The 13,345-nt window shown below is 34.8% G+C and overlaps 1 protein-coding gene across 2 annotated transcripts; it reads right to left on the bottom strand.

The window, feature by feature from the left end:
- Positions 1–8,608: 8,608 nt before the first annotated feature.
- On the bottom strand, positions 8,609–13,131 carry LOC138703143 (uncharacterized). 2 transcript variants are annotated; one of them, XM_069830779.1, is made up of 6 exons: positions 12,815–12,849; positions 11,857–12,185; positions 11,622–11,777; positions 11,416–11,493; positions 10,458–10,526; positions 8,609–10,269 (listed from the first exon to the last, which is right to left on the bottom strand). In XM_069830779.1, exons 3-6 carry the CDS (start codon positions 11,716–11,718, stop codon positions 10,139–10,141), a joined length of 375 nt encoding a protein of 124 aa, XP_069686880.1. In that variant the 5' UTR covers positions 11,719–11,777; positions 11,857–12,185; positions 12,815–12,849; the 3' UTR covers positions 8,609–10,138. The 2 variants fall into 2 exon arrangements, with proteins under 2 accessions (XP_069686880.1, XP_069686879.1); XM_069830778.1 differs by having other exon boundaries at positions 11,857–13,131.
- Between the last annotated feature and the right edge of the window lie 214 nt (positions 13,132–13,345).

Genomic DNA, 13,345 nt, shown 5'->3' with positions numbered 1-13,345 from the left:
TATCTGTGCATAAAACATTTATTTTTCTCATGAAATTTCGGCCAGTGCATGGGATCGGTGCCCACCCAACATCGTGATGCACTTGGGGAGCTACGCTAGGTAGCGAAATCCGGTTACGAAAGCCAGCTAAAACGGCTGGGAGGATCATCGTGCTAACCACACGGTACCTCCATTCTGGTTGGATGATCGTCCACCATTTTCAAAACTGTGTTTAAATATCCATATTATGATTATTTTTCAATTTAACTTCATTCTCTATATTGTACGCTAATGTGCTGTAGACAGTGTAATATACACAGCATAATGAATACGTCCGAATGGCTAGCACAATTCTTGAGTAAAAACACTTATTGTTAATTTAGTACAGTATTTTGATTTAAAAAAACCTAATGAAAATTATCAAACTCAAAATTGCGATATTTCATAGTTTACGTAAATGGATGAACTGTTTTCTTCCCTCCTATACCTAGTAAAGTGATTTGTTTGTATTTTACGCCAGTATCATCGAAGTCCAGTCGTGGAACGGGTAGCAAACGGTGTTTCTGATTCTGAACCATTAATCCGAAGGTACAACCAGGTTAATATTAGAAATGTTAGTAAAAATAAAATGATGTCCCTGTAATATAAACATGTGTCCTAATCTCAATATTTCCAGAGTAACATTAATTTGAAATTGTTAGTAAAATACCTTTTTTTTTTCTTTAGTTTTAAGGGTAAAAATATATTACAAATAGAGAATGAACTATTCAAAAGTGTCATTTCTTTAATTGGCTAATGTTCTGAAGCTAAAAACGTGTTGTTAATTGCTTTGTACAGATTTTGTTTTTCAATTTTTAACTAAAATTTACATCATTCTTACGCACTTATCACAGAAATTGTTACAAATCATACGACTTTAGGAACTTGATTCTTTACAGTTTAATTAAGCATCCTGATGTACAGTCTTAAAGAATTTAAAGAGTGGCGTGATTTGTAACAATTTTTGTGATAAATGCGTAAGAAAATATAGTTTTGTATTTAAAAATCGAAAAAAAAAATTCTGTACGAAGCAATTATGGAATTCATAACATATTTCTAGCTTCAGAAAATTAGCTAATTAAAGAAATGATACTCCTGAATAGTTCATTCTTTATCTGTAATATTCTTTTACCCTTAAAATTCAAGAATAATGGTATTTTACAAGCAACTTCAAATTAGTGTAATCCTGAAAATATTGAGATTAGGACAAAAGTTTATACGGCATTTTTTGCTCAGAATATCTTCGGAAATAAACTCCGTAAGAGACGGTAAATCTTCGTGAATCACCCTGTATACTTACACTTCCCTATCCAAACCCAGTTCTTCGGAAAAGCCAGATGATTATGTTCAACTAGCTTCATCTGTTTCCAAAATGGCGTGTTTCATTTCCATTACCTTTCACATCTATACTAATAATAAATCTGTAGCCGAAATTTTTCTGGTAATTTTCGATTTTCCAAAAATAATTGGTCCTAACATGAATAATTAACCACCCTGAAACCGAAAATCGTTTTTTTTTTTTTAATTTTTGTTTGTATGTCTGTCTGTCTGTATGTTTGTTACCTTTTCACGCGATAATGGATGAACGGATTTCGATGAAAATTGGAATATAAATTATGTTCGTTGTAACTTAGATTTTAGGCTAATGGCATTCAAAATACATTATTTAAAAGGGGGATTATAAGGGGGCCTTAATTAAATAAATCGAAAATCTCGCTTATTATTGATTTTTGTGAAAAATATTACATAAGAAACGTTTCTTTAAAAATAATTTGCGATAAGTTTTATTCCTTGAAAAATTTTGATAGGACTGATGTTTAATGAGATAAATGAGTTTTAAAATTAAAATAACTGCCATCTAAGGCCGTATAATGAAATAAAAAACAAATGACTTCGTCTATATGGGGCTTTGGACAGAAACAATCGAAAGCTATGAAAGATAGCCTACAGAGAATGTTTCTGTGTTTGTATGAAGTAATATCGGAAGCTAAATTAACCGATTTGTATAATTAATTATTATTTCATCATTGGAAAGTGTAGTTTCTCTAGATGGACATAATGCTATAATATTATTACAGTAACTTGATATAATATAATATAATATAATATAATATAATATAATATAATATAATATAATATAATATAATACAATATAATATAATACCGGTATATGTAATGTAATATTATATAATATAATTTAAGTTATTTGAAGGGTTCAGAACCATAGTGGGCCAAACGCCATTTACTGAATACGTAGAAAACAAGGGTTAAAATTAAGTTATTACCATAATTCAATGGAAACCTATAACAAGTAAAATAAAGTATACACATTAAATCTAAATGATGTCAATCTTCATTAAACTATGGTTGCATGTAATAAAAATTAGAAACATGTTAAAGGAATTGTCATTGCACCAATGAGTGGTCTCTGGACCAAAATGATCGCATTTTAATTATTTGGATGCAATTTAAATTAAGTAACATATTAAACGATTTATCCTTCTGTCAAACACGAATGTTTCCTGGATCAAACGTCCTATTTTAATTATGTAATTACTTTATATTTATTTTTAACGGGTGCAGCGGAGCGCACGGGTACGGCTAGTATGTTAATAAAATTCGAATCAAAGATAATAGATAATATTTTGCAAGGCTGACTGGAACCAGTTAAGTGCCGCTCGTTACAAACATTTTACAAACATAAGACAAAAACTTTATAGCAAAAATACTATTCTACAAATAGTGTTCAATGTGGTTTAGTGCTTTTGTTTCCCTTTTACACGGTTTTATCTGGTTAGCTATGCTAACATATCTTAGCAATGTGTTCCACGTTCCTTTGTTCAGGACCAGGAAGACAGGGAGGATTTCAGCTTCCCCCAGGCAGGTGGTCGGTTTACCCGCAGAGTAGGTACATCTGTAATGTATGGATGGTCCATGATGGACATTCTGCCCCCACTCCTCTGAGCCTAACCCCCACCCCCAACGCTTGAGGCTACTCGGCGCTCATTTGCTGAACACAAGCAAAACAGACCTAAGTTACACAGTAATGTAATATTTCACTTCATGCAGAAAAGAGGTTATGAGCCGTGCAGAATCACGGACAAATTCTGTTACTATGCTTTTCTGAAGATTAGTTTCAAATTGCATTTCTCCGTTGCACCACTTACTATTATGTTTAGGCTATGTAGGTACCTGTTTTATTTTATAAATAATGTGTGTGTGAACACAGAATTTTTGACTAAGTTATATGGAATATCTTACTGTGTTATTTTATTCACTGATAATCAGGGAAATTTACTTGAATCTACAGGATGATGTCAAAATAGAACTTAATACCTCGAAAATGAAACATGCGAATTCATTATTGAAATTTCATCTCGTATAGCAAAAATAGGCTCTTTCAAACATGAAATATTATAACTTAAAGCAGTACATTATACCATTAAAGTGCGCCTGTTAAATTTCCTTACTTTTAAGGAGCAGGACCAATGGCAACACTTCTTTTCTCTATTTTGTACCTGTAAATAATTTAAACAGGTAGAAATGTAGAGAGATCTTAAAAATAAGATTAAAATTTACATTTTCATTCTTGGACCAAACAGGAATTGTAAACGTAAAAAACAAAATAAAATAAATTATACATAATAAATTAATAAAATTAAAACAAGTGATAAAACACAAAATGAGTTAATATCTTTAACCTTCGACACAAATGTTTGGTCTATGGTTCAAATGAAACCTTATGAACCTCGTGCTGAAGTCGACCTGGTAGGCGAGTTGGTATAGCGGTGACCTTCTATGCCCAAGGTTGCGGGTTCGATCCCGGGCCAAGGTCGATGGCATTTAATTGTGCTTAAATGCGACAGGCTCATGTCAGTAGATTTACTGGCATGTGAAAGAACTCCTGCGTGACAAAATTCCGGCACATCCGGCGACGCTGAAATAACCTCTGCAATTGCGAGCGTGGTTAAATAAAACATAACATTTTAACATCTAAGTGCTGAAATTCTGAAAACATGTCATTAGACTTTATAAAAAATTACGAAATACCACTTTAATAATTAACTTAAATAATTTGTATTTCACACAAAAATGAAGATATAAAAAAAATTCCTCATTTAGAATTATTCATTAAGCTACGTTACACGTATCATACAAATTTCAAGTGAATACCTATAATAGAAGTAAAGTTATTGCATTTTGAAAATTAAAAAATTAGATTTTTTTAAGAAGTGCGATAAGTTTCGACAGTTGAATGTTCGAAAGCGGCATTAATATTTAAAAATAATAACATATGAGCCTTTTGGCGCCATATCATGATGCGGTGTTCTTTAAGACCAGTATTTAAATAGAAGTTAAAAGTTATGTTTTGTTTAACGACATTTTATTAGACATTATTTTCTTGTTTGATGCATACTATCACCTCCTAAAATATTGGATACTTTTCAACACCCTGTATAAGGGATGAGACACACTTTTTCGATAAAAATTTTAAATACAATATTAATAGAGCTAAACTTAATATAAAGAGAATATAAAAAAGAAACAGAGTCCCATCCACACATTTTAAGAATGCTAGAAATACTTCTCAAAATAACACCTAAAAGTCGCAGTCCCTTTCAATAAATGAAAGGTTGACTTAGCCTAAAACTCGGGAAGAAACGAACTTGTAGACTTACAGAGGATGAAGATGTTGAAGTTCCAACTAGTAGGCTTTATCAATAGAGTTGAAAGTTATGGCCTGAAAGAGCCTAAGTGGGTAGAGGTGGTTTTTCATATTTTTGTTCCTTGCAGAAAGGCTCCTGTGTCCACTCAGCCCTCTATAAAATTTAGCACCAGGTTTTTCCCGGGGGTGATAAGCGCTAATCACATTATTTCTTGGTACACACAGATCCAGAAAACAGGAGAATTCTACCTCTCTGCATTTTGCCCTAGCATGTAGGCTAAGTACACGAATTTTTTTCTTTCCCTTTTAATCATTCAAATAATATGTGTGTTGTATACGATTGCTTATGTGCGGTGATAAAGATCATGGATGTTAATCGCGCCTGAGGAATTTCAGTATTTTGTTTTATAAGAGCATAGAGGAATAGCTTTCAGCTTTCTGTGTTGAAGTTTCAGGTTCTAAATTCACTCAGAACAAGTGAAGGACTTAGTTCAAAATAATAGGAAGCCATGCAACTGATAATAATATTGTACAGTACAGCAATTTAAAGACATTCTATAAAAAATTTACCTTTTAACATAGACTATTTAAAAAAAGTTTGTTATTTTCTGTTTGATTATTGGCAAGACATACTTCGGATCCTCTGGTAGGTCAATGCTAGAGTGTGGTTTTGTTATTCTGCGAATTAGAGTGCGATCACCGATGTTATATATAGTGATTGATTTTTGTAGTGAAGACCGGAGGATAAGAATTTTTCTGGGGCTGTTCCTGAGTCTCCCAATATTATACATTTCATTATATTAACAAACTTCAATCCATCCTATTCGATTCTTATTCACGTGTTATTAATAAAAATAGTTTCAGAGTAAAGTGTACGAGCTTCGGTGATGCTGTATACCTTACTTACTTACTCCATGGTGATTACGTTCCTTGAAGGAACAAAGCCTGCCTAGCAATAGAAACCCATTCTCTTCTGTCCTGAGTTCTTCTCCTCCATGTCCTTATACCCATCTGTTTTATATCTTCTTCAATGCCTTCAATCCATTTCTTCCTAGGTCTCCCAACACATCTTCTACCATCTGGCTTCCCTCTATAAATCTTTTTCAGTAATGATCCCTCTTCACTTCTTTCAACATGGCCGGCCCATCTCAACCTTGCGCTTCTAGTTATACCAATTATATGCGGTTCACATATATCTCATAAAGTTCCTTGTTAGTTCTAATTTTTCATTGTCCATTTTGGGCCCATATATTCTTCTCAAAATAACCTAGATGTTGATACAGCGTCGTAAAATAACCCAATATAATAATAATATTCTTCTCAAAATTTTCCTTTCCCATGCCGCAATTTTCCTTTTCCCCATTCATTAGTAAAATCCAAGTTTCGGAGGCGTATGTAACCACCGACCTGATTGTTGTTCTATATATTTTCTTTTTCCCATTTCTTGGGAGATCCCTAGATAGTAACAAAGGAAGTAAGACCCAATAGAATCTGTTTTCCGCCTGTGATCTTTCTTTAACCCCTGTCAATACTATATTATTATCAGTTATCACACTCCCGAGGATGCTGTATACCACAGTGCATATATTCGACAAAACGATTCTTAATAGACGATACCATCCTGTTATCTGAGAGTGTTGCCGATGCTAGACGATGGACGCCTTGCGGTGAGACTCGCTAGAATGTGAAGTATGGTTGTAATGCCATTCGCAGGCCATTTACGTGGCGTCCCTCTGGTAAAATTGCCGATGGTTTGTGTAATCTGCTCAATCTGCTAATAGTATAGCCAGTGCCAGCGTTTTTGGCGCGTGTCATTGAGTAAAAAGACAGTCAGTGAGCACTTATTGCCAGTGCAGCACGTCACGTGGACGTAATTCAACGCCGCACGTCACGTCAGCTATCCTTCCACTGCGCCGAAGACAAGACATTCGCACTTCGCGTTTCTGGTGTGTGTCCTTGAGTACACTGCCCAGTCAGTGGCAACTGTTGCCAGTTCGGCTGAGAGTGGCACCACCTTCTAAACAGATGTGACGTCAGCAATCTGCCAATCACAGTTGTCCGTTTTCTCGCCCACATTTTGTGGGAAAGATAAGATACTCGCTCTCAACGTTCTTATTACTTATTTCACACGCCAGAAACGGTGGAACTGGCTGTAGGAACCTACCTGAATCATCTCTGAAGTGTGGTATCTCTGGTGCTGAAGAGTTACCCATAGTGTTTCCCATTCATCGTATCTATACATCCTGAAGGCTGTACGTATAAATCATCTAATGTAACTATTGTAGTCTAAATTTAATGAATTTTAGTTCCATAGACACATAAGCACACACAAAGTTGATTTCGAAACAATGTGTATAGGTATTTTTTAATGTAATGATATAGATGTGGGTAAACTGTAATTCAGTTAATAGAGCATCTGACTACACAATGGAAGTTTTTGAGTTCGAATTGGGGTGCTGGCGGGATTTTTCTAGTAGTTACTAAAATTCCAGAATGGCCCCGGAGCTCACTCAGCCTCCTGCCAAATTGAGTACCGGATACAGGAGGTCGGAGCGTGGTGTTGGCCACACCATTTCATTCTAGTGCCAAGGTTCAAAAAACTTGATCTCTATGGCTCTCATGGGGGCGGATTCATATGCACTAAAAAACGGCAAAATATGCACTGTTAAAATAAAACAAAACCTAATTTATTTTAAGCAAATTACTATTATTGACGGTTTTTCTGTTATGCATAAGAACGCCGAGATACCAGAGTATAGGTAATTAAGTATGGACACTTCGCGTCGGTACCTTTGATGTAGCCGGACTGATTTCAATTACCTTCAAGCCAGCTAGAGCGTGAGATTCTGCTTTCTCCCTAGAGTTGACGCTGACATTACACCAGTTAGCAGTCGACACAGCGGAAATATAACACATATAATTAATACATCTAGGTACACTATGTACTCAAAATAAATTGGATCCATAAAATAATAAATCCGTCATTAACTGTAATGTCTAGACTCTAGAGTTCCTTTATAATGAGAGTTGAGACGTTGACCCCAACAACTATTAAAATATGTAATGATTTGATAGCACTGAAAATGGAAAAACAAAACTCTTATGAGAAGTAAAACCATATACCTATATAAATTATATACAAATATTAGACAAATTCGATACTTAATTTTATAATGTATTATATTATTTTATAATATAATTTATTATATCTGAAATATTAAAAAAAATATTATTACAACTAGTTTGCCACTGAGAAATAAGGAAAAGCTGTTAACTTGAATTTATTTGAAGCAAAATGTTACTGGATTATGCAGTAAGGTAGGCGATGTTTGTCTCCTGTGTCTCAACTCTATACTCAATTATTATCTTAGCGTATGCTCGATTACACTAATCTCTAGCGCTTGAAAGTGGAACTAAACGCCGGTTCACAGAGAAACAAAACACAGGAAAATTCACTGAGCGTAGAACCATGGATAAATATATAATAGGATGCGAAACTCACTGAGTTTCCCGTAACACATACTAGAGGCGCTGTTGTAGAATTGATCGTGCTGCCATCTATATGCGGTTAGAGGCGTTATTACATCTAGCAGCGCACCAAGTAGCGAAAAGAGTAACTACTCCGTGCATCCAGCAGCGCACCCAAGTAGCGAAAATAATAACTAATTACTCCGCGTATCTAGCAGCGCGCCTGGCGGCGAAAAGTTGAACTATATGCAGTAAATATTCCTCCTCCCCCCCCGCCCCAAACCCTCAATTTAAAGTAAAACTTTAAAATTTTTATTCCTCACATCATCTTTTACTGAAAATTGTTATTGGAGCCAATAGTTGGAAGAGACAGTCTATTTTACACTACCTCATAATGTAACTAATTAAAATACAGCCAAACAGGGACAGAAAATAAAAGAAAACAAGGTTAGATAATTGGGATTTTATTCTTTAGGTAATAGTGTATAGTGCACTTTAAGTCTGCAAAAACTAGTTACATAATTGAAATTACTATATTTCTGTATACTATTTTACAATACATTCAACAACACAATTTTGACAAGGTCCATCATATCACTGTTTAACATACACTACATGTGCACTAGGGTTACCAGAATGTAACAATTTAAAAGCAGGTCATTTTAAATGAAAAATAATTTTCCATATAAAAGCAGGGCATAATAGACTAACTTGATACATGACGTGACGTCTGTTTACATTCTGTTATATAATTAGGTAATTTGTCTTTGTACAATAAAACTGATACAAAACTATTATCATGAATAGAATTGAAGTATACGGATTCTAAATTAGCTTTTACCTTATTTAATTTTCGGATTGTTAATACTTCTCTGGTGACTCGACTTGTTTGAGCAAGGATTTTACAAACATAATTCCTCTAATGGACCCCAACTCAATAGTTACTCTCTTTTGTCCATTGGGAATTGGCAAGAAAGAAAAGCAGGACAATTTCTGATTTTTACGAACCCTGGCAGGATGCAGGACATGTCAAGCGAAATCCAGAACATCTGGTAATCCTATACACACAGATACACTTACATATTTAGTGTGCAGTACATTGGTAAAGTCTATACAACAAATTCAATAATTGAAATTGTGGGGCCCAGTCGGATAAGAGAAAAAGCCACATCTATATATTTATATTTTGGAATGCTCTGCCATCTGTGCTCGTTTACAGATGTAAATGATACCATTTGAATAATGTGTTGTCATATAGTTTAGTCAGAACATATTTCTTCACATTCCAATGAGATATCCTACGTATCGAAATTTATGGTTTGTCCCCTTGTCTGCCTGGACCCATCAACTATTGGTTAGTCAACTGTCCAAAAACAGGTTTGGACCCTACAAGTAACACTCATGGGACAATCAGAGCAGTAGGTAATGAGTAAGAGTGGCCAATTCCTTTCTCTCCTCCGTTGCATACATCGCTGACTAGATACATATTACATTAATCGGATTTCAGATACTACAAAAAAATGTTTGATAATTGAAACTGTCATATTACTATCTACTATTTTGCAACACATTTTAGAACACTTTTCTAGGATCACATCTAAGGTTCTTAGACATTGTTGTTTGGCATACACATAACGGTAACGTATACCAAAATGTTGTATGTACTGAGGGTCAGAGTGAAATATATGAGCTGCATCACTTACTTGCATTATGTTGGGCAAAAAAGTTTACTAGGTGAACTGAAGGTATGTTAACCCCCAACTTCCAAAGTCAAATATCTCTCTTACATACACACATGTACCACATACTGTAACTTTGCTCCCTATAATTACACAATATATTTAACATTTGCTAAAAACATTTTTTTCTGTGGCAAAAAAAAAAAATAAATAAAAATATAAAAAAATAATAAAAAAAGCTATGAACTTTCCACCAATATGATATTATACCTTTTTGTTACACACAATATGAGCTATTTACACTACTTTAAAGACACTGCAATTTTTTCTCCAGTCTCTTCACCTTTGCTTTCAGAGTTGCCATTTTTAGTTTGTTGCTCCTGGGTGAAGATGAGAAGTGAGGACTCGAGAAAAGTTTTCGTTTTGCAACACCAGGACCTAAAGATTACGAAATTAACTTCAGATTAATCTAATTGCTGGGAACTATTTTAAATAAAAAATGAAACGTGACAACACCTTTAGCCTTGTTAAGTTAATGTAGGCCTAACAAAAGGCATGCAAGCTATGGATAGGCTATATAACATACTACAAAATTGACAATACATCAAAATGTGATCAATATTTACCAAGTTTGGAAGGAGGTGTAGCTGAAGCTGAAGGAAACTGTTCCATCTTGGATGTATTCATGTCAGTATCTAAGGAAATAAATGATAAATTGAAGCAAGAATTGAACACACTTTGTGCTCCATTCATTTCAAACTGCTCTTAACTGTACAAATTATAACTCATATAAATGTTAAGTAATAGTAACAATCCAAAAGTTTAATGCTGCAACAAATTTGATTGTGTTAATCTGAATTGTTCGTTGTAATGTAATATAAAATATTTTTTTGCTAATAGGCTGGGCTATAGAGGACAACTGACACTAACAGAAAGGGATAATCAGCAGAGGTGTTGGGATATTAAAGAGAAGTCAGTAAGAGGGAATGATAGTGTACTTCGTGTGCCAGGGAGACTTGTCAGGATATCAGTTGCAATATCGATCGTCTGGTTCAAAAGTGCGACAACACAAAAAAAACAAGTTTTGAGATATCTTCAGTTGAAAGTTTCAAATAAATCCCCTAAAAAGGGACAGAGTTGTGGTTCATAACCACGACAATTAGAATTGAGTCAGTATTCAGGACGAGTATATCACGATCTTCCAGTTCATTATTAATAGATTTAGAAATGTAGTAATAATGAATTAATAAAGTCCATAGTTATAATTACTTCTAAAGCAGTTTATTTCGTTTTTATTCTTTTTGGTTGTAAATATGACTTATCTCAATATTGAATCGGAAAGAGCTCCGAAAGGGGCTTTCAGTAGTATAAATAACTAAAAAATGGCAATTTTTGAGTTGTCGCACTTTTGAACTGGACGATCGATATATAACAAGATAAACACCCTGCCCTGTAGTTAAGAGGATTTGTTATTATTCGCTACTGTAAAAGAATGAAGTATGAAAACTGCAGACATATGGCAGGGGGCAATTAACTTAAATGATTACTAGCATGTTACCAGGCTCACAAGACAGTATCGCTTACCTTCAGCTGTGGGAACCACATTGAATAGGAGCGATGGTTGCTGATAGCCCCTCAGCTGTTCACCAATCATACTGTTCCCTGTAATAATCACAAAAAAAAACGAAACATAATTAATTATGTATTTTGAAACATGTAATGTAAGAACAGCTGATGAGAAACTAAGGCATTCCTTGAAATCCATAAACTTGACTAAGTGGAATAATTACCTTGTTGGCATGCATCTTTATTCATCCCGGCATATGCCGTCGAAGCAGTAATCTTTGAAGCTGGAGTACTCATAGGAGCAGGAATTGTTTGAGGCATAGCTGCCAAGCCTGCAGCCTACTCAGGTGCAGCTTGTAAACCTATGAGACTACGCGTACCTGAAAATAAAGAAAAGAGTAATGAAATCGGAAATTTTAAACATGAATGACATAAAAACATTGCTAGTGTACTAATTACCTTCAGCAGCTGCAGAATCAATCTTCGCCCTCCTAGCATACGTCCGCAAAGTCTTGTGATGCCTGAAAGTTGGGGTAGACCCCGGTGATAAGGTCGCTCGAGGCATAACTGGGCTAGATGGTGGGCTCCGGATTTTAGGGTTTGATGGCACCACTAATCCATTAGCATGAACAGTGGGCACTGCAGTTTGCTTAAGTATCACTTTTTGTGAAGAGCTATAACAGTCAGACTCAATGAAGTGGTCCATGCAGATTCTCAACCTGTGTGTGGCATCTGCGGCAACTCGATACCGGTCCTCTAGCCCACAAAATCGGAGCCACTTCCAACACCTAAAGCAATGGATTACAATTACTAATGAGATAAAGTAGAAGAAATATTGAATAGAAATCATGCAAAAATTGGGGAAAAAAATAATAGTTATCTGCTGCATTTGTGTTATTTTAAGAGATGTCTAATGCGCATCACTAGGTGGTGAGTGACCATAGGAAAACTGGTAGCAGCAACAGATATTGGGTACAAACTAAATTAAATATTAGGCCTAAGCTTATTATTATTATTATTATTATTATTATTATTATTATTACTATTACTACACATGATTGAGAATTTCTCCAGAATGGCTAACTACATCAAAGAAGGCATAATTTTATTTTCCATAACTGTGAGATGTTTATACTAAAAACCACGTGGCTTTAGTTTGCAGCCATGTGGCCTAATGCTACAATTCAGGTTTACGAGGTTTCATTTTCAGCCTTCTTGCTCTTTTTCGTCAATATTTCACATTTCGTTACAGTTTGACTGAATTTCGGAACCATCTAAATTTATACTCCTACTATAATCCTAAATAAATTAGCAGAAAGCAATGCACAGCTCGTCTAACCTACTTCACCAAAAAGTACATTGTTTTCAAGTGTAAGGTTTAGGCTACACAGGACACAATAATAATACTAAAGCTTACCTCATAGGTTCCTGAGGAAAATAGAAAAAAAATGCTTCCCTCCCACAGTATTAACAGTCTTGCATCCAGGCGCTGAGCATCTTCCTCGAATCTTTTGCATTTTTCTGGAATCCATCTTGCCTTCATAACGCTGTTGGCTAGTCATCGGCCAACGTTCTGACTACTTCGTATCGGAGAGTGGAGAACGCTGGTCCTCACGTAGTTCTATGATTTACCACCTACGACGTCGGGCGCTGATCACCTTATTTCAGAATACCGCTTCTAGATCGTGCTGTCCGCAGTTTCGCATCCTATTATATATTTATCTATGGTAGAACACTATGGAATGTTAACCCTTAAATTGGCAAAACTTCATTTCTCACACTAGTTTATTAAACCTTGTCGGACTGTAAAGAAAACAACTATCGCAATGTCCATATTTCATTATGTTATACAATATTATTGTATTGTGAAATTTTAATTTTCCTACCAATTTTTTTATTTTGTTCTATTAAACTTATAGCATATAGCCTATTAATCTGTTGTATCCTA

This window comes from Periplaneta americana, chromosome 7 (assembly GCF_040183065.1).
Source record: "Periplaneta americana isolate PAMFEO1 chromosome 7, P.americana_PAMFEO1_priV1, whole genome shotgun sequence".
Classification (NCBI taxonomy): domain Eukaryota; kingdom Metazoa; phylum Arthropoda; class Insecta; order Blattodea; family Blattidae; genus Periplaneta; species Periplaneta americana.
Note: the sequence above shows the minus strand (reverse complement) of the source record. Positions and strands in the feature narration are given on the sequence as shown.